General features: G+C 40.0%; 1 protein-coding gene across 4 annotated transcripts in view; it reads right to left on the bottom strand.

Moving 5' to 3' along the window:
- LOC105025196 (transmembrane protein 132D) overlaps nucleotides 1-21,576 on the bottom strand; it is a 61,338-nt gene that overhangs the window by 24,243 nt on the left and 15,519 nt on the right. The window contains exons 1-2 of one of the 4 annotated variants that reach the window (XM_010895717.4): nucleotides 18,542-19,181; nucleotides 4,098-4,986 (exon numbers count right to left, since the gene is read on the bottom strand). In XM_010895717.4, the coding sequence (XP_010894019.3) occupies nucleotides 4,098-4,986; nucleotides 18,542-18,614 (962 nt within the window). In that variant the 5' untranslated portion in view covers nucleotides 18,615-19,181. Of the gene's footprint in view, nucleotides 1-4,097; nucleotides 4,987-5,084; nucleotides 5,588-18,541; nucleotides 19,182-21,576 lie in introns of those variants that run through there. The other 3 variants (XM_034296232.1, XM_010895718.4, XM_034296233.1) reach the window with 3 other exon arrangements.

Raw genomic sequence — 21,576 nt, 5'->3', positions numbered from 1 at the left:
CCAAATACATATCTAATGGCTTGAAAAAGTCCTATGTCACATCAATGAATGACCAGACTTCTCGTCAGTAGCCAGACACAGAACAGCAAATGATAACAGACACCCCCACATGGCTCTATTTGAAGAAAACAGCTTATGAGATACAATTTTCTAAAACTGTGTTTGATCATATATTGTCAAAATGTAATCATTGCCTAAAACCGGGAGGTCGGGGTTGCCGATGCAATCTGCGCTCTATACAGCTCATGGTTCACAGACTAAACACATCTACAGCAATCTGTTTCCCCTTCATGTAACTGACTAGACCACATGGGGAGGTGATGGCACTACATCGTCAGCACGATTAGTAATAAAGCCGTTCTAGAGAATAACCCCCTCAGAAACACCGGCATCTAATGAAACTATCAGGTGTGGTTTGACCACGTGATCCCACTGGACCTCCTGTCTTTTACCCCCCCCCCCACAGGGACCATCAAGTTGAGGACTTGAGTATTCAGCCCATGTTAATGGGGAACTTGAACAGCGATGAAATAGTCTGACAGCTCACAAGGCCCGGGGCCAGAAGAAACACGCAGTAGCACTTAAACAACAGTGTGCATGTCAGTGAGTCTGTCTACAAACTGTTCACCTCCTTTCCCACAGGCAGACACACTCCTCTCTTTACGAGAGGTCAGGGTTGAGTTTAAGGGAATGGAGACCTTGCCATTTATGCTTTGCTCTACTGATATTGCAGTATGTGGCCTTTGACCTGCGAGACAGATTGAGTGAGGAGAGACTGTGAGTGAGAGGCAATTTCAATGGGATTTAAAGGGAGGTAACAGTGATTAAAAGACATAGGCACCGGGGGGGAGAGAGAGAGCCCAGGGAAAAGGGTTATTTTCAGCCCCATTGCTTAAGTAAACATTCCAACACGTGGGAGTTGAACAGAGAAAGGCAGCTGTCAATTTGATGTCACTCCATCCAAATTAGTTGCAGCGAATGAGTGAAAATGTGCATTGCGCATTAGAAACGTTTTTTTTTTTTAAATAAGTAGAAAAGTAGTGAGACCCATTATTGTACTTTATCAAAATAACTTGGAAGACTTTTGAAACATTTACATTACATTAAACAGACAAACAGCAGAACGTCATGGATTGATAAGCTATAGCCTGTGTCAACTAAAAATACCCCCTATAGCATTAAATCAGAACAAGTACTGTAGATATTCCCGCCAGTGTGCTTGTGTGTTTCTGGACCAACCTTCTAAACGAGCTCCTTGCGGCCTGTCACGTCCTGAGACGGCAGGCTTGCTGTGTCAGTGAGACCCAACGCCCTTCCCCCTCTCCATCGTTTGGATCATGGACACTCGTTGTGTTGTATATTGCCCTCACCTGTTTCCCCAATCATTGTTCCTCCAATCCCACTGTATCTTGTCGGTCATTGTTTGGCATGTGTCTTGTGTTTCAGTTGTTCTGTCTTGTCTTGTTTGTAGTGTTTCCTTTGGTTACAGTTCAAGTTGTTTTATTAAATGCCCTCTGTTCTTCCTGCGCTTATGGCCTGCCTCATCAACTCTTACACTGCCCCAGTGGCAGAACAGAGTATAAACACAGCCAGACAGACGTGTATCTCTAGGGATGAGATAAGTCATAACATTGAGAAGTATGGACTTTAGCAAACATTTCTCACTGATACTGTCACAGTAATTCCAGAATACAGGCAAGCTAAATGGATTTAGAAACCCCTGACAGTGTAATCATTCATTACTTATAGTAGTGTGGAGGAAATTTAGTAGCAGGAAAAATAAATGTATTATCTCTAATCAAGACATCATAAATCTCCACCTGACTGTTGACAGCAAACCTTGACAAAGATGGCTATGTGTTTGTTCATCAGTGAAAATCCATTTCTATTTGTTTTAGGAATGATGTGGAGATACTGACTGCGGTGTGGTGATAATATGCACTGAAAACATTATATAACAGTGTTTTCAGTGCATATTATTATAACAAGTGAAAATGCTTTTAGAAATAACCCAATTCAAAATTGATAAAGTAAAACTCTAGAGAGAAGCATTCCAATCAGACAAAAATATCTGTGAGCTCAGCCTTAATAAAGTTCTCTTCATAATGCCTGGTGTAAAGATGAATGTCAATTCAAAACTGCAGAACATAAATGAAAACACACAGGACTACTCTTCTCATAGTTACCATCAGCGCTGTCAATCAAGATATTGGATTGTTTTCTTGAAACTGGTCAATGTACTTTACTAAGCATTATAAAACCAAAACCTAGCCATGAATTGCAGTTTATTTAATGGAAGCTATATAACAAATTAGCCTCCCGTCTTTGAAGATATAATCCTTGCATGCCTCCCACTATGATGTCTCAGTAACATGAGCTCTGTAGTGTGCAGGTACTGTTTCCAACCAGGACATTTAATGAACAAGCTAATGCCTTGAAATCAAATCCTCACGGTGGTTTCACGACAGCTGGAGTAGACATTTGTAGAAATTTGTATCTCCGTTTGTGCAATTCTTGCATATAAACTTAATTTGGAGGAAGGACGTTTCAAAAGCTTTTGTACTTTTATATCCTTATTCGTTTTTTCTGTTGCATTTTGAATCGCAATGAAAGTGGCAATTTTAGGTTCTTTTCAGAGCTAAGTATTCAGCCTACGTATACCCTGTGATGTGTAAACCATGCAGAGAAAAGCTTGCTGTCATTGTACTCCTTCTGGTTTGCTCTGAAATATGGAGTATGTCCAGATTCTGAAAAAAAAGAGTACTATTTTGATTTCAGTCTAGATTTTCAAGTGCAGAGGCGTGTTCCTCCCTGACATCCCGTGTAGGCAAAGTTTGTGCAGCCACTGATAGTTGACTCATGAACATGAATGACTCACGAACATGAATGACTCACGAACTCGAATGTTGACTCACTGAACACTGAATGTGTCAAGACAGGCCTGTAGATCCCCTGATGTTACCCTGGGATTCTTAGAGACTTACATGACCAACCCTCAGTCAGCTCTTTACCAACTGTCGATGATCTGTCGACAATAGAATGATGTACTTTGAATTGTTTGGAAATGGCCTTGTAACACTCCTAGACTCAATGATCTTCAATTTGAGGGCCTCAGATAGGTATTTTTGATTTTGGCACGATGTGTTACCTCAAACCTATATGGTTTAGACCAAAGCAGCCCAGGTTTTGTAATCTTTGTTGAAGACTGGACACTGTTAAGTTACTCTCTAATGATTTTCTTATAATGTGCACCTGTTATGGTGCCCTTGACTCAAACTGTTGCTGTTTTATGTGACTGTAAAGGTAGGGTTGTACTAACTTTGTCTGCAAAAGGACATTTTGTATTTTATAAATGGTTTTAAAGTTGTGTTAATTGGTAAATCGGGTTTCCTAAAAATTTATAATATATAAAAAAATACAATTCTAAATGGGTAGATTTCAGGTTAAACACTATTCTTCCCAATTAAGGGGCTTTGTAAAAATGAACAGGGCATTCTAAATACCAAAAATATGTTATGTTCCTGCTGGTATGAAATCACCCTATACACAGTCATTATACTAAGACACACAACATGTGTGGAAACCCTTTTAGATGAGGTCAGATAGTGATCTGCTGGAAAACTACATGTGATCACACATTTCATCACAGTGCCACAGAGAGGCCTGCTGACTGCATGGGAAGTTGAAAAAGCTCTGAGAATAATTACTCTCTACTAGCATATAAATGTGTTATTCTATTTAACATTAATAATCTGCCTCAATTCACAGTAAGACCTCTGGCATCCATCATATTTTCACAGAACTACTTTAATCCTTGACAAATCTCATTTTCCCAAATTTTCCCAAATCTTTCTAATGGACAGGGTTTGGTCACGTGTGGCTAAATCTAGTAGAACAACATAGCAATACATCAGCATTACTTCAGCAAACAGGGGTAACTGCTTTCAACCAATCCTAGCAACGTTGACCAACAGGACAGTCAAATGGGCACGTTACTATCGCAGAAATGGTTGCATTAGGAATGACCAGAATTCAGAGAAAAAGTTGACATGACATTAATAAGTCTGTAAAGTAAAGTAAATGTGTTCGAAACTCACCGCAGGGTGAAGTTCTCCAAGGAGGAGGAACTGGTCATGAGGATGTAGAAAGTGGCAATATCTGTCTTCTTCAGGGGTTTGGAGGAGGTCTGGATGACAACAGCCTTGCCCAGCTTGAGTTGAGACAGAGAAACTGCTCCATTTGGCACCTTAAGGAGACGCACACTGCCGATCCTCTGCATGGGAGTCACATGAATGTAGTCAGCCTGCCGCGGCTGCTCTGAGCTGCCCCACCGGCTCCCACTCCTGTCCATGCACTGCCCATAAGCGCTGGGCCGGGCCTGGTAGTACAGCTCCACAGTGTTGCCCTCGGTTTGGTCCAGCCTCTCCCGACTGGAGCTCTCTGCTGCAGGACTAAACCAGCCAGCGACAGGCTCTAACTCAGCCATGCAGGTGCCCCTCTGACCCCCGAGGGCACAGGAGCCTCTTACCTCTTGGGTCTGCCAGAAGGCAAACACTGTAATACATGGCAACTCATCCGTTAGCCCGTCTGCTCCCCTGTCCCATTCCCTCCCAGCCACATAGAACAACACCCGGACCACGGGCATGGTGGAATAGACCCGGGGGGTCAGCACGAAGGACTGGACCTTCCAGTTGTAGGTGAACACACCCGGGGCCCGGAACAACTGCACCGACTGGACCAGATCCAGAGGCACGGGCTGCTGTGTGGACAACGGCCCGTAGCTGGCATTGACAGCCGGCGGACGACGGGCTCCCAGGATGACGAATGGCTGGGTCTGAGTCTGCATGCTGAAGTTCCTCATGAAGTCCTGACCAGCCTCTTTCAGGAAAAAGTAATCTGTGTCGACCACCTGGTAGCTGACTGGAAGAAACACAGGCAATGGCAGAGAGCTCTTGGTGTTGTCTGACATCTCCTGACTGTCCAACTCTGTTAAAAGCAGAGGCAAAACATTAAGCCAGGTTGACACTGTTGTTTTCAGGTTTATAAATTAGGATGTGCAAGTGAATCACTACACATTTTCTCACCTATTAGTCCATTTGCTTAGTCCGAATCAAAACAAAATTGATACTTTTGTTTGCGTTTTTATTTAGTCTGCTTGGGTTGTATCCTGCCCAAATTTGAGCTAACCAAATGTTGTAAACAAAAACTATGTGGTCAGAAATGACTTTACTCATTGGTAAGATATTTGGCAAAGAAAAGTAGAAACTCAGTTGCCCCGCGAGTAACAGATCCCAAGTCTATGCGCTAAGCCCTCGATGAATACACAGAGCCTCAGCAACTGCCTACAATGATGACTGCGTTAAATAGAACTGATGTATTTAAAAGGGGGATGGGCTGCTATCACATATGAATATTGCAGGAGACAACCTTGCTATAACGACCATTTGTCGCCAGTGATACGTGAATTCATACCATAGGTAGGTAACACAATGTTGACGAGTGCCCTGCTAATCCCATAATACATAACGATTTCAACCCACAATACAAAGCATTTGTTGGTCGCTCCCTATATTTTGGTCGGACTGCATTCTCACTTGAAACAAATTGTGCAAGGGCTCATTCGGAAGTGGTGCGAGTCCACCTTGTGTACTTGAGTACAGTTACTTGGTGCACCTGGGTTTAATTGGGCCAACTTCATCTCCACAAACAAAATGGACTAAGGTGGGAAAATGCGCCCAGGTTTAATTCAACCGGACTAAACTAGCTAGGTGTGAAAGTGAAATGAGTCTCAGCTAGCAGTTTTTTGCTTGATGTTAATGATCTACTGGCAACTGATCAGCTTCTCTGAAAGCTAAATCACTCAGTTCAGTTAAGTCAATAGATTCTGACATTTTGAATCAAATAACTTACAATTTTTTAAATTAATTTTTGTTAATTAATCTCCATCTTGGAATGAGATACTTAGTAAGTGTACAAATACTATTTTAGAATTAAAAATATAATAATTTTGTTGTTCTAATGGTTTGAGCAAGGAAAGTTTAAATACACTGTAAACTATAAGTGATAGTTTATAATGTGTTATTGCAAATTTAATCTAGTTGAATTGGTTTGAAAACATTTGAACTAAGAGGAGAATTGATTTTCTTGGAATATTATTTTTGTTAAGCATTTCCAATTCCAAATTGAAAAGCAGTCTAAATATACATTCCTTTGTGTTGCATAAGTGACTTACTTGAACAAATCTTTTAGGGAAGTGATTTAGTGCACTCAGTTCTTTGAAAAGATTTGTTCAAAATGAACAAATTGTTTGCAAACTGCCCATCACTACCTCCTACCACCCGCTCATGATCAGGTCAGGAGTACTAACGGGGTCCATTGTTTCACATAATCATAATCATCTGAGTGCCAAAAAGGAACTGCCAAAAGGAAACCATCCAGAACATTTCCAGGAAATAGACTGAAGGCAAGCTGATCAACTGGATGGGACATCATCATTAAAGTGAAAGGGCTAGCACTGTCCATTTACTTAATCTTCAAATTCCCATGACAGAGCATACTAGAGGACCTTTATATTACAAATGATAGAAGGAGCAGCTTAAGCATATTACCGTGTGATGCAGTGGCACCAGAGCACTGGGGACAGCTGAAAAACAGACACCATTGATTTGATCTCATCCAGATCAAGTCAATTCCATTCCCAACTGAGAGTGAAAACATGTGAAAATGACTAAATTAGGGGACGTTCTGTGATGAAAAAAACCCTAAAAACTTTAGTACAGTTTAGTGCAGGAACTATTTTTATAGGTCCTGTTCTTTCAAATTGTTGAATGGTGATTTTGTGTTCGTATGTCTAGTAAAACAGAATTAGACCATATTTTCAAAGAATTAGGATATTTTGGGTCAGACTTTGGTTAAAGGTTACAATTGGGTATGGGTTCCATTTTGGTTTAGGCATTACGAGTTTGGGGGTAGGTGTAAGAGTAAGGTTACAGTAGGTGTGGTGGGGGCAAATGACTTAAAACGTATTCAATCTTTACCACCAAATGCCTGCAACAGAATGCCAAGCCCTGTCTGATGTTCAACCTTCCTAAAATCCATGTCACCCCGCTCCTCCACTCACTCCACTGGCATCCAACTGAAGCTTGCATTCACTACAAGGCCATAGTATTTGCCAACAGAGCAGCAAGGGAAGCATCTACTCCCTACCTTACAGCAATTCTCTAAATCTTCCTCCCCAAAGGCTCTTTATTTTTCCACTTCTGGGCTGTTGGCAGGTCCCATTCTGCCCTGAAACCCAACCCTTTCAAAGAGTATGTAGAATATCTCCAGAGGCACCACCTTCATTGCCTTTGTGACCTAACACTTGCTATGTTTATTATTTGTATTCTCTTCTTCCCACCACAGACTTTTGTCGATGACAAATGAACTGAGTAGAGTGCACTTACCACTACTGAGTGTTTGTTCCACCCAGCTTCTTATAATGTTTGCAACATTATAACTGGAAGTTACTCTGGATTAGAGCACCTGCTAAATGACTAAAATGTAATGTAAAATGTAAATCCTGTTTATCAGAGCCACGCTTGTACTCAGGTCCTAAAAAGTCTCCAGGTCCCCATTCTTTATAATTGTATAAAATAATGTGATGCCTGTCTGTGTGTATTATTCTATCTGGTTGCAGGCAGATAGAATAATCTTGAAATGCAAGCAGGCCTACTGAACAGTGTAATGTCCTCTTCTATATTACATTTTAATAATACCATCTCTTCAGAAATACATTTTGTCTATCCAATTTACTTGATATTCAGAATTGCACCAGGCACAACAATGTTCATCTTGCCAACTACTTCTTTAATCTGTCAACGTTTGTGTCCTTAGCACAGTTGAGTGAAATTCCAGACACAATGAAAAAGTATCATTATCTACCTCTCTTATAATGTTATTTGCATTTGTCGTGACTCGAGACACGTTTTGGATTCATTTGTCAAATTATGACAAGAAATGCCAGAGAGAACAGCACCTGTCAGCATCTGTCACAGACAACGGATGGTTGTTTTTTTCTAGGAGGTAAGGGGCTTGGAGCTTCTTGAAAGTCCAGCTAAGCCGAGCAGCCAGCTGGGACATAGTATATGCAGCGACTGGAAAGCTGCACACAGTCAGAGAAAAAAGTTTGTGTCATAGTAAAGTCATGTCTACATAGCAACATTCCAAAGTCAAACACAATTTGATCTTCTGTTTCTCAGCCAGTCGAGTGTCTCAATCATTTTCCATAGAAGGAAACTGGATTAGGGCTGGGGTCGCGTTAGGGACTCCCACTGAGCTCCAGTGGTGCCACTGACAGATGTGCTGTTTAATACCAGAGCTGGCAGTGCCTCCCAACATTTACATCTAGTCAATTAGCTGACACTCTTGTCCAGATGGACTTACAGTACATTATTGATCGAATACATTTAGTGCCTATACCGGGTTGGGTGGGGCAGCTCGGGAAAGGGACCTTAGAGAGTCTGGACACCCTTTTAACACGCTATCAGAAAGACAGCACCAATGCAAGTCCCCTTAGCCCGGGCCGTTGAGAATTTGGTCTGGAGATCGGTGAGAAAGTTGCTCCGACCTGACCTTTTAACACCACTTCCGCTGACAATAAATGCTCACCGACTTTTTCCGCCTCTGCATATCTGCAGTGGGTAGATGTTATGCTTTTCAATCTATCTACAGTTGAGTTTGACTTGTCATATGTGCTCCTCAGGGTATTTCAAAACACCTGAGCAAGGTCTGTGGGTGTGGTAAAATTGTACTGTAAAATATTCCCTAGGGATATGCTTAAATACTGTTGTACTGCAGCATTTGCTGTGACAATAATCACAGAGTCTCCATTATGGAGAGAACTCGCACCTATACTGTATGTCCGCTTTCTCTTTCTCTCCTTCTCCATGATCCTGCTGGTTAACAAAGCCAAATCCCTCCACCAGCTGTTTCAGCACAGAGCTGCTCCAATGACCCCGCTTGGACACTAATACGTCCCAGGCCAACAATATACAACCTAGCCGGCGCAAAGTCACCTCCCATGTGTCTCCACTGCAATTGGTTTTCTCTTTCTTCAGAAGACAGAGATGCTCAAAGTTCATCTATTTTGCATACCCCACCCAAACATGAGTCTTCTAGGCACGGGTGGGCGTGGATGGACTACTGCCCACCTACTTGGGAGCCAGACCTACCAAATCAGATTGGAATATAAATTGGGAACCTAAAATTCGGGCTATTAGAACATATTCTCTACGTGCCTTTTGTTTCCCTCTACCCCCTACACAAGACATACAGGACTCGACAGGGGGTACTGTGACAAAAATATCAGAGTATTTCATCTTTCTTAGAATAGAATAACACAATTGCATCTATTCATTTCCATGCAACCTTATTTACTGAATGTTCTAGATAATTTGCTGCCACCACGGCTCCAGACTTCAGACATTTTCTACTGGTGCCACTGAGTTCTTCAGTTGGCACAAGACATGTAATTGAATTTGAATACAATAAAGTAAAACATATTTGGCACATACATTTGTATAGAAATATTAATTCAGTAAATCCATTCGATTTAAGTTTCCACTGCTGTCCTTTACATCTATGATTACGCGACCCTGGGACAAGAGTCTCTGTGTTTTTATTTAAGAATGCAGTCATGGCTACACCAAATACAGGGATTACAGAGAACATTACATTTTTCTTGGGTTGATTTAGCTATTTTAATCTTACACTTTAGTCTTGTGCTTTGGCATGCTTAATTTAGCCAGGAAAAACTAGTGATGGAAAGTTTTACTGACTCAGACCGTTGGCTCATTCAGTGAACAAATCTTTCAATTGACTGCATTCATTTGAGTTAGGCCCAGAGCACCTCACAGGACACACTGTCCGCGAGCAATAACCTGAAAATGTTTCTACATACAAGACTCTAATTCGGAATAGTAGGCTCTTCTGCCCTACATAACAAAAACGCAGTAACTGCTCATAGAGTCAAATTGAGAAAAATGTGTTTAAAGTTTTGTTTATATTCTAGCAGAATTAGTTATAGGTAGATCAGTGGAGATGTGGTTTTCTGTTATCTTACTATGGGTACGGTAATTTCGTGTTCATATCTGACATGACCTCTGATATGACATTTGACCCTAGACAGCAGTTACTGCCTTCTTGCTTGGCACACCACTGGAATATGTTACCATGATTCATTTTTTTAACATTGTGTTTATGTATTGTTATGTAGCTGTTAGTTTCTTGTATGTCAATCACTGTACACTCATCTAAAGGATTATTAGGAACACCTGTTCAATTTCTCATTAATGCAATTATCTAATCAACCAATCACATGGCAGTTGCTTCAATGCATTTAGGGGTGTGGTCCTGGTCAAGATAATCTCCTGAACTCCAAACTGAATGTCAGAATGGGAAAGAAAGGTGATTTAAGCAATTTTGAGAGTGGCATGGTTGTTGGTGCCAGACGGGCCGGTCTGAGTAATTCAAAATCGGCTCAGTTACTGGGATTTTCACGCACAACCATTTTTAGGGTTTACAAAGAATGGTGTGAAAAGGGAAAAACATCCAGTATGCGGCAGTCCTGTGGGTGAAAATGCCTTGTTGATGCTAGAGGTCAGAGGAGAATGGGCCGACTGATTCAAGCTGATAGAAGAGCAACTTTGACTGAAATGACCACTCGTTACAACCGAGGTATGCAGCAAAGCATTTGTGAAGCCACAACACGCACAACCTTGAGGCGGATGGGCTACAACAGCAGAAGACCCCACCGGGTACCACTAATCTCCACTACAAATAGGAAAAAGAGGCTACAATTTGCACGAGCTCACCAAAATTGGACAGTTGAAGACTGGAAGAATGTTGCCTGGTCTGATCAGTCTCGATTTCTGTTGAGACATTCAGATGGTAGAGTCAGAATTTGGTGTAAACAGAATGAGAACATGGATCCATCATGCCTTGTTACCACTGTGCAGGCTGGTGGTGGTGGTGTAATGGTGTGGGGGATGTTTTCTTGGCACACTTTAGGCCCCTTAGTGCCAATTGGGCATCGTTTAAATGACACGGCCTACCTGAGCATTGTTTCTGACCATGTCCATCCCTTTATGACCACCATGTACACATCCTCTGATGGCTACTACCAGCAGGATAATGCACCATGTCACAAAGCTCGAATCATTTCAAATTGGTTTCTTGAACATGACAATGAGTTCACTGTACTGAAATGGCCCCCACAGTCACCAGATCTCAACCCAATAGAGCATCTTTGGGATGTGGTGGAATGGGAGCTTCATGCCCTGGATGTGCATCCCACAAATCTCCATCAACTGCAAGATGCTATCCTATCAATATGGGCCAACATTTCTAAAGATTGCTTTCAGCACCTTGTTGAATCAATGCCATGTAGAATTAAGGCAGTTCTGAAGGCGAAAGGGGGTCAAACACAGTACTAGTATGGTACTAGTATCCTTTAGGTGAGTGTATAAGTGAATAACAATCTATAATACCAAGGTAAACCATTAACAAACCTCAGTAAAACCAAGGAAAAGGCAGTAACTGTGGTGAGTGATACCAGTTTCCCTTGTTTAACTGGGACTTAACAATTACTGCCAACATAACCCTAAATTTTATCCATAATGCAACACATCAGAGACAGGATATTTGTCTACATGCTAAAGAATACATGTAATATTTCTAAAATGTCACAACTAGTTTTTGGCCAAATTTTCAGTAATTGCATTTCAAACAAATTGTTCATGAATTGCCCATCACTGATAATGTGATAATAAAGGGAGGAGCCAACTTGATCTGTGGTATATTTGTTATATCATCCACTATGATGCCAATAAAAATAGTGCATATTACGTCATTAGCATGGATTGAGAGGGATTGAGAGGGATACATTTTCTTGTAGACCTGCAACAAGTCTCTGATTTGAACTTTGTAAATTGCATCTCATCTATGGTGATATTACAGTCTGTTTTGATTTCACTATGATCTACAGTTGTGCTCATGAGTTTGCATACCCTGGCAGAAATTGTGAAATTTTGGCATTGACTTTGAAAACATGACTAATCATCATTATTTAAGGATAGTGATCATATGAAGCCATTTATTATTGTTGTTTGGCTCCTTTAAAAAAATTATATTATAACTGAAATCACCCAAATGGCCCTTATTAAAAGTTTACATACCCTTGAATGAAAATGGCAATTAAATGTGAATTTCCCACACCTGTGGCTTTTTAAATTGTAATTAGTATCTGTGTATAAATAGTCAATGAGTTTGTTAGCTCTCACGTGGATACACTGAACAGGCTAGTTACTGAGCCATGGGGAGCAGAAAATAACTATCAAAAGACCTGCGTAACAAGGTAATGGAAATTTATAAAGATGGAAAAGGATATCAAAAGATATCAAAATGCCAGTCAGTACTGTTCAATAATTTATTAAGAAGTGGAACATTTGGGGATCTCTTGATATCAAGCTAAATTCAGGTAGACCAAGAAAATTTTCAGCCAAAACTGCTAGAAGAATTGTTCGGGATACAAAGAAAAACCTACAGGTTACCTCAGGAGAAATACAAGCTGCTCTGGAAAAAGATGGTGGGGTTGTTTCAAGGAGCACAATACGACGATATTTGAACAAAAATGAGCTACATGGTCCAGTTGCCAGAAAGAAGCCTTTACTGCACCAAGGCTACAAAAAAGCCAGGTTACAATATGCCCGACAACATCTTGACACACCTTACAGCTTCTGTTTTTGAATTTGCATTATTCTGCATGAAAGCTGCGCAAGGGATGCTCTTGAACTTTCCAGCACGGCAAAGTTGACCCTCCAGTGGTTATAGCAAAAAAAGTTGAAGGTTCTGGAGTGGCCATCACAGTCTCCTGACCTTAATATCTTCGAGTCACACTGGGGAGATCTCAAACGTGCGGTTCATGCAAGACAACCAAAAACTTTGCATGACGTGGAGGCATTTTGACGAATGGGCAGCTATACTACCTGCAAGAATGTGGGGCCTCATAGACAACTATTACAAAAGACTGCAAGCTGTCATTGATCCTAAATGGATGCAATACACAGTATTAAGAACTAAGGATATGCAGACTTTTGAACAGGGGTCAGTTAATTGTTTTCTTTGTTGCCAAGTTTTGTTTTATGATTGTGCCATTCTGTTATGACCTACATTTGAATGTGAATCCCATAAGAAATAAAATACGTGTTTTGCCTGCTCACTCATGTTTTCTCTACATTACCAGTTCTCCAAGGGCATGCAAACTTCTGAGCACAACTGTATGTTCTCGTTTGCGGTATCGTTCTGCCATTTGTCGATTCATTGAGAAATCGCATTGCGCAGGGGCACTCGGGCAGTAGCTGCAAAAAACAGAGTGGTCTGCCGGTAGGATAATGATGGAACAGAGTGGCCTGCCGGTAGGAAAATGTTGGAACAGAGTGGCCTGTCAGTAGGATAATGTTGGAACAGAGTGGCTTACAGGCAGTGAAAAGTTTGGTATTATTGGTTCCATTTGACCAAATCATGAAAAAATATGTTCGGTTTTCAATGCCACAGTCAGGAGCCCTGATTCTAAGCATGCTTCATTTAGACTGAGATTTGTCATAGTATATGTATATGTAAAGTTTAAAGGCACGTCCATGACATCATCATCTAATCTGTGTTAGATGATGCAATATAATGTTAATTGGATGATGATATATCAATGACTATTTCAATACCAAGCCATATTGTCTTAAATGACAACAGAAAGAACTATATCAACACAACAAAATAGCAGTTTTGAGATTACTTGTGGCTAAATTCAATCAAATCTGCATTAAAGAATTGATGCACTAGGTGTTAACTCACTGTGAGGTAACTCACAGATGGGTTTTTGGTACTGTCATCAAAGCTACAACAAATACCATGGCGGGTATGTGTTCCTTTTTCAGAATTAGAAGTGTTTGGGAATTGCTAAACAGAGTATGCTTTTAAAAATAATTTTCAGCCCATCTAAATGTTTGCTCACCCAAATGTTTGCTTCTTTAAATACCACATGAAAAACAACATCCAATTTCATCCAAAACCAAATATTTATCCAGGTTGCAAAATGATCTGCTGTTCATCCAATATATTTTACAGTTTAACTTCATGCGGCAATTCTCCAGCAGTTTCCAAATGAAAATATATAAGGTATGCACGTTTTTAAACATGTACAGTGGTCTTGCTTGCATTAAGCAATAGTAGACCTACTAAGAACTGAAAAACATTATATATCATACGAAAAGCCTTGAGAGAGAGAGACAACGACAGTTTTCTGATCTGAAAAAACAGGACTGAGATGACCTTTAAACATAATGTTCAAATCTCTTCTTAGAATAACTCTCCACTCTCCTAATAATAAAACATTTGAACACTACTACTAGGAACAGGGAGATGTACAGTACAATTAGGATTACTAGTGGAGACAGTGACAAATATAGACCTGCTAGAAGTGAGGTGACAAAGACAAAGGCTAATTCATTAAGGTCCGGTTTCGCAGACATGGATTATGCCTAATCTAAGACTGAAAAATCTAGTTCAATAGAAAACTCCATTGAGCTTGTTTTTTTAGTCCTAGACTAGGCTTAATCTGTGTTTACAAAACTGACCATACATGTATGGTATCTGTATGTCTGTTTGGCATAAATTACGGTAGTAGTAAAGCTGTAAACTGACTAATGTCTATCACAGAACTACTCACTAGTACTAAAAGCAGCATATAGCATTGTATATATAGCAGCATATACACCTTAGCCAAATACATTAAAACTCTGTTGTTCACAATTCCTGACATTTAATCCTAGTAAAATTTCCCTATCACACATCAGTTAGTATGACCACTAAGAAATGTGAAATGTCAGAATAACAGTAGAGAGAATGATTGATTTCAGCATTTATTTCTTTTATCACATTCCCAGTGGGTCAGAAGTTGGCATACACTCAATTTGTATTTTGCAGCATTGCCTTTAAATTGTTTAACTTGGGTCAAATATTTCTGGTAGCCTTCCACAAGCTTTCCACAATAGATTGGGTGAATTTTGGCCCATTCCTCCTGACATAACTTGTGTAACTGAGTCAGGTTTGTAGGCTTCATTGCTTACACACGCCTTTTCAGTTCTGCCCACAAATGTCCTATAGTATTGAGGACAGGGCTTTGTGATGCCCACACCAATACTTTGACTTTGTTGTCCTAAAGTTATTTTGCCACAACTTTGGAAGTATGCTTGGGATCATTGTCCATGTGGAGGATCCATTTGCAGCCAAGCTTTAACTTCCTGACTGTGTTGTGATGTTCCTTCAATATATCCACAGAGGTTTCCTTTCTCATGAGGCCATCTATTTTGTGAAGTGAACCAGACCCTCCTGCAGCAGAGCACCCCCACAACATGATTCAGCCCCTGTGCTCCATGGTTGGGATGGTGTTCTTTGGCTTGAAAGCCTCCCCCTTTTTCCTCCAAACATAATGATGGTCTGATCCTGAGCAGTATGACGGCTGCATGGTCCCATGATGTTTATAGTTCTGTACTCTTGTTTGTACAGATAAAAGTGGTACAGGCATTTGGAAATTGCTCCCAAGGATGAACCAGGCTTGCGGAGGTCAACTATTTTTCTTTAGATTTTTCTTTAGATTTTCCCATGATGTCAAGCAAAAAGGCACTGAGTTTGAAGGTAGTTGCTGAAATTCATCCACAGGTACAACTCCAATTGACTCAAATTACGTCAATTACCCTATCAGAAGCTTCTAAAGACATGACATCATTTCGGCACAGTCAACAAACATCTGACCTGCTGGAATTGTGATACAGTGAATGATGAGTGAAATAATCTCCCTGCAAACAATTACTGGAAAAATGACTTCTGTCCTGCACAAAGTAGATGTCCTAACCGACTAAAACTACAGTTTGTTAACATGAAATCTGTGGATTTGTTGAAAACCTAAGTGTATGTAAACTTCCAATTAGTTTTGATGGAACGCACTGATGTAGGCTGACATTATGATGCTGGTGTTTCAGTGTAACTGTTCCCTTCTTTCTGTGATAATATCATCTTTGTATGCAGATCAGTTTCTGTTCCTCCACTGCTAAATATATTGTGTGTGCAACTTCAATGCATTTTAATGTGCTATATCGAATGTTTGCGTATGTGCAGAACAGCCTGTAAGTGATCTGACTTCAAATGACATGGCGGAGACATGAAACAGATGTCTCACTTAATCCACATTACAACCTTGTCCCAGGGCAATTCAAATGTGTTTGCTACATTTCTGATTTTATGTTACATTAGGATCCATTACGACTGGAATAGCAATCGCATAATATCAGAAGAAGTAGAGTATTATACATCTTACCCATTCGAACAATATCATATCTTAGAGAAAATACAGTATTATTTTACCATTTATTTTATAGTATTATTTTTTAATGACCAGTTTGCTTGTTTTGTGACAGGTAGAAAGTATGTGGGTCATTAGGACAACTAACAAAAAGTAGTTTTCTGTTTACGTAGGTTAGGGTTATTCGGTTAGCGTTAGCAAAAGGGTTTGCAGAAGGGTTACCTAAAATGCTACAGCTGTCTATAATGCAAATCAACCATTGAACCTTCAAAATGCTAGAAGGTCACAGTATCCCAAACTAGAGTGGAATAAATGGAACTGTAGCAAACATGTCACACATAATTTCCATGTGTTTTATGCCATTCCACTGACTTCATTCAAGCTCCTTTATTTTGAGTGGTCATCCCATCTGTGATGGATGCCTATCCTTCTAAACCTTCCTATTTACATTTCTGTCAGAAGTAACTAGACCATTAGTACTTTCATTATAAAACCTGCATAAAAAATAAATATATTAAGCAATCTATGGGTCTGAGGCCAGGCTGCACACTGCATGATGACGAGAGCTTGCGTTTTTAGGTCAAGATTTTATTTACGTCCATGGTAGGTATTTCCGCTCCCCAGAGGAAAGGTCAGGCATGATCTAAGCATTTTAGGACAGAGCTCTCAAAACAGAAATGAATGTTTTGCTCTGAAAAAGGCCCTATTTCGATGCAACTGCTACATACAAACGAGTGCACTGATCATGTGAACAGAGAGGCAGAGGAGGGAGGGGAGAGGAGGATGCTTAGGCCTATGTAGAGATTGGTAGGGATTGCTATATCCAATGAGACTGTTAAAGCTGCTTTTAAAAATCTGTTTTATCAGGATTTCTTGCTTTTTATTATCTCTTTATCCAGTCTGTTTATTATAATTCAGGAAGGCCATATCGCCTGGAAATAGCATTTGTTGAGGCAGTTAAAAGCTTTTCAGCAACTGCCTTTATGATGTGGAATATTTTCTGGGTTTTTAATTAAAGTCCACAGTGTCCCATGCATTTCAATACTTAGCTTGATTATGTATTTTGGACTTCTTGTAATATACACGCTGAAACACATTTCAGTCCGCATATTAAGATTAAACTTAGGGAATGAGAGCACTTTCTTTTTTTTAACGCATGTCCATTTGATAAGTGAAACTTAAACTGCCTACAAAAAAGTTGCTTTGAAAGGTTTATATTCGGTGAACTCTGATAACCAAATGTTTTTGCTGACTTGTCCTATGCTGGATTTGTTGTCAAAGCATAAACTAAACAAAGTAAAAACACTTGTAATTGAAACAGACTTTTTATAAAATGCCATGGAGTATAATTTAAAACTGATGAGCTGGCCAATTATAGTTGTAAAGGAGGATGAGCTGGCCAACCAGCCCTCCACTCTTCATGAATATTTTTTAGGACTTATATAGGCCCACATCATGCTGTTGTTGAGGTACAGCCACAACGTTTTCAAGACAAAAAGCAGCTTCTTTACATAATTAAAATGTTGAAAGGAAAATTAGCTAATTCAAAGGAAAAACGAGTTCAGTTACTTTTAAGCTATAATCAAATAACCCATTAATAACTGGTACATAAAACATATTGATTCATTCTTAGATGGTTTGGAAAATTGTATTCCAATTATCCAAACTAAACTACGTTAACTTCAAACCTCAACAACATAAACCCTAAATAGCAATTCATCCTTGTTTGATTACTTATACATAACATATACTTTGGTGTAATTAGGTGAAGGTGGACCTCCTTGGCTTACCTGGATTCTCATGGCACTAAGTAATTTAAGTTGTATAATTTCAACATTAGACCTTTAGTTTTATTTACTGGACTAATTAATATTAATAATTATTATTTATAAGATTTCGCTTTTTCATATACTTAACATAACAAGTAAGACACCAGGGTATAGTATATATCTTATAATCCCTTCATCATAAATAAAATATGTAACATCTAATAGGATATAAATAAAATAAAAACTATTTAGGCTATTTCAACACCATAAAGAGACCGCAAATGAATGTGTTGCCTATCAAATGAAGATACGAATAGAACAAATATATCGACAGATACCAAGGCAGATTTTAAGCTATTTAAAATTGCAGCCTACATACCTTGCATGACAACTGAGACAATCGTCGCTAGGACTATCGATAAAATCCTCCAGATATGACAGTAAATGCTCATTTTGGCACCCGACGTGGCTGTCACTTTATTCCATGCAACTTCCCAGGGTCGAACTTCCTTGAGTTTCAGCAAAGTGATGAGGAATATACTTCATTCATTTCTACCCAGGAAGAATAGCTAGCTTAAGCTACCTTATTCAATCACACCTGTAAGAATACTGCCTTTTCCTGTGCACACCGTGCGTTACATAGATAAACGTACATTGAGCTGTCAGATACGATCTCTGTTGTGGAAAAGTTCTGCATAACGACAATGGAGATGTCCGGTTCAGGTGGTATAAGATTGTGTACGGTTTTTGTTCTTCTAGGTTCTCCGTTTTTACTTTATCCCAATTCCGTCGATGCGAAAACGATGTGCTTGGTTAAAAGTCCTTATATCAGCTGCTTGACCCAGACATCTACTCAACTTTGACCACCGTCGGGATGTCACTGCAGTGTTCAGTGGGATTTACAGATCACCGACTGCCTTTTGCGCAATGCTTGGGGCATTAAAGTCATCTGTCACTACTCCATTCCTGTCAGATCACATCACGTGCGATAAGGAATTAACAACGCAATAAATTAAACATGACGATATGACATTCAGCATCCACCGGGAGAATGGGATAGAGCATATTGACGGAGAATGGTGTAAACAAATGACTACAACAGGCATCCAGCTAATTATAGCGAATGTTAGGACAGAGAAAAATATCCCTGTGGCAGTGTTTTACACAATAGAGTCGAACCGGTAAGACCGTGTTCTTTAAGAACAGTATGTATTTTCAAAAAAATATATACTTTAACTTATATTTTCTATATTTTGAGGGGAAGATATTTTTCTTCCTGTCCTGTGTTGATTATACTGGGGAGAAATATGACATGAAGTATTGTTCAAAGTTCCATCCAGTTTTTATTGTTGGTGAAATGAGATCAACATTTGTTTAATTATTATTATTTTTTGTTAAACAAATTAGGAAAAACTATGCTTTGAATGTCTAATGTTATTGACATAGGGGTAGAATTCTAGTGCCCCCTGATGGCTATAGAAGATAACATAAAAATTGTCTACCTTATGGGTTGGATTTAGATATGTTGAAGTTCTTCAGAGCAACATACAGTGGTGAGTGATTACAGTTCCCTGCAGGAATCCAACTCACTTGTCTCACATTGCTAACACCATGCTCTCTTAACGGAACCACAATGAGCCATAAAGTATGGAGTCAGTATCTTGCATTCCAATTAATCTTGCAGCCAGTAAAATCAGCGATCAGTTTTTCGAGCTCATTGTGAAATGGCTTGTCATATCATTAGAATGTAGAGAACTCTAAATGTTTTCAAAGTTGTCAAGACAAAAACAGGCATATTCTATACAGCATAGTTACAGCAAGTTAAATGTGTGTCAGCAAAAATGTTGATATTTCCCTAAAGCTTTGTCAACAGCAGTGTGCTCAGGGCATACACGTATTGTGTTAGGATATGCAACAAAGTGAACAAAGCGTCAAAAGCACTCAGAACCTTTCTTGATGTTTTTTTTTCCCTCACTATACCGTCATGCTGCAGCGAGATCAGTGAGAGGTAGTGAGGTTTGCAAGTGCTGTAACTGGTCGCCCATCTACTTTGTTGTGTTGAAGAACTGTGTGAGCAGTGAGGGTCTTGTTCAAGTCAAGCTTTCAAAGCAGGTGCCAGGGAGCACATACACACACTAGATGTGTTCAGCACTTGGGGAGTAAGTGAGGTGCTCTGCTATGGCAGCCGTTGGATGAAATATACAGACTCTCTGTGGCCACACTGAATTACTTGTGTGTCAGATTTCACAGGATAGAGTCAGAGGGAAGATGCTATGAGCCACACTGAGCTACACCTCTGCAGTTCTGTGATACGTTCTCAGGTGGTATGATGGGATCCACTGCTGTGTATATATCTCAGTCTCCTCCAGTTTTAAATTTTAGGAGGAGATGAGGTTCTGGTCCACACCTGCGGAGTACCTGGTTTAGGGGGCCCGTTGCTGTCCCTGTCTTTGTCCACCTGGTCATACTTTTGACCTAGTCTAGATTCAAATATACTCTGGATTTAGCCCAGAGAAATGAATTTATTATTCCAATTGGACTCTTCATATCTCACCCGGCACAGCTAGAAGAGGACTGGTCACCCCTCTGAGCCTGGGTCCTCTCTAGGTTTCTTCCTAAAATTCAGCCTTCTTAGGAAGTTTTTCCTAGCCACTGAAATTCAACACTACTGTTGTTTGCTCCTTGGGGTTTAAGGCCGGGTGTCTCTGTAAAGCACTTTGTGACAACTGCTGTTGTAAAAAGGGCTTTATAAATACATTTGATTTATTGATTGATATATACAGTGGGGAGAACAAGTATTTGATACATAGCAGATTTTGCAGGTTTTCCCAATTACAAAGCATGTAGAAGTCTGTAATTTTTTATCATAGGTACTCTTCAACTGTGAGCGACAGAATCTAAAACAAAAATCCAGAAAATCACATTATATGAAAAGCAGAACTTATTATTTGGTACAGAAACCTTTGTTTGCAATTACAGAGATCATACGTTTCCTGTAGTTCTTGACCAGGTTTGCACACACTGCAGCAGGGATTTTGGCCCACTCCTCTATACAGACCTTTTCCAGATCCTTCAGGTTGCCTCAGCTGTCGCTGGGCAATACAGACTTTCAGCTCCCTCCAAAGATTTTCTATTGGGTTCAGGTCTGGAGACTGGCTAGGCCACTCCAGGACCTTGAGATGCTTCTTACGGAGCCACTCCTTAGTTGCCCTGGCTGTGTGTTTCGGGTCGTTGTCATGCTGGAAGACCCAGCCACGACCCATCTTCAATGCTCTTACTGAGGGAAGTTGGCAAAGATCTTGCGATACATGGCCCCATCCATCCTCCTCTCAATATGGTGCAGTTGTCCTGTCCCCTTTCCAGAAAAGCATCCCCATGCTTCACGGTTGGGATGGTGTTCTTTGGTTTGTACTC

Source organism: Esox lucius, chromosome 13 (genome assembly GCF_011004845.1).
Source record: "Esox lucius isolate fEsoLuc1 chromosome 13, fEsoLuc1.pri, whole genome shotgun sequence".
NCBI lineage: Eukaryota > Metazoa > Chordata > Actinopteri > Esociformes > Esocidae > Esox > Esox lucius.
This window is presented reverse-complemented; position numbering and strand designations above follow the sequence as displayed.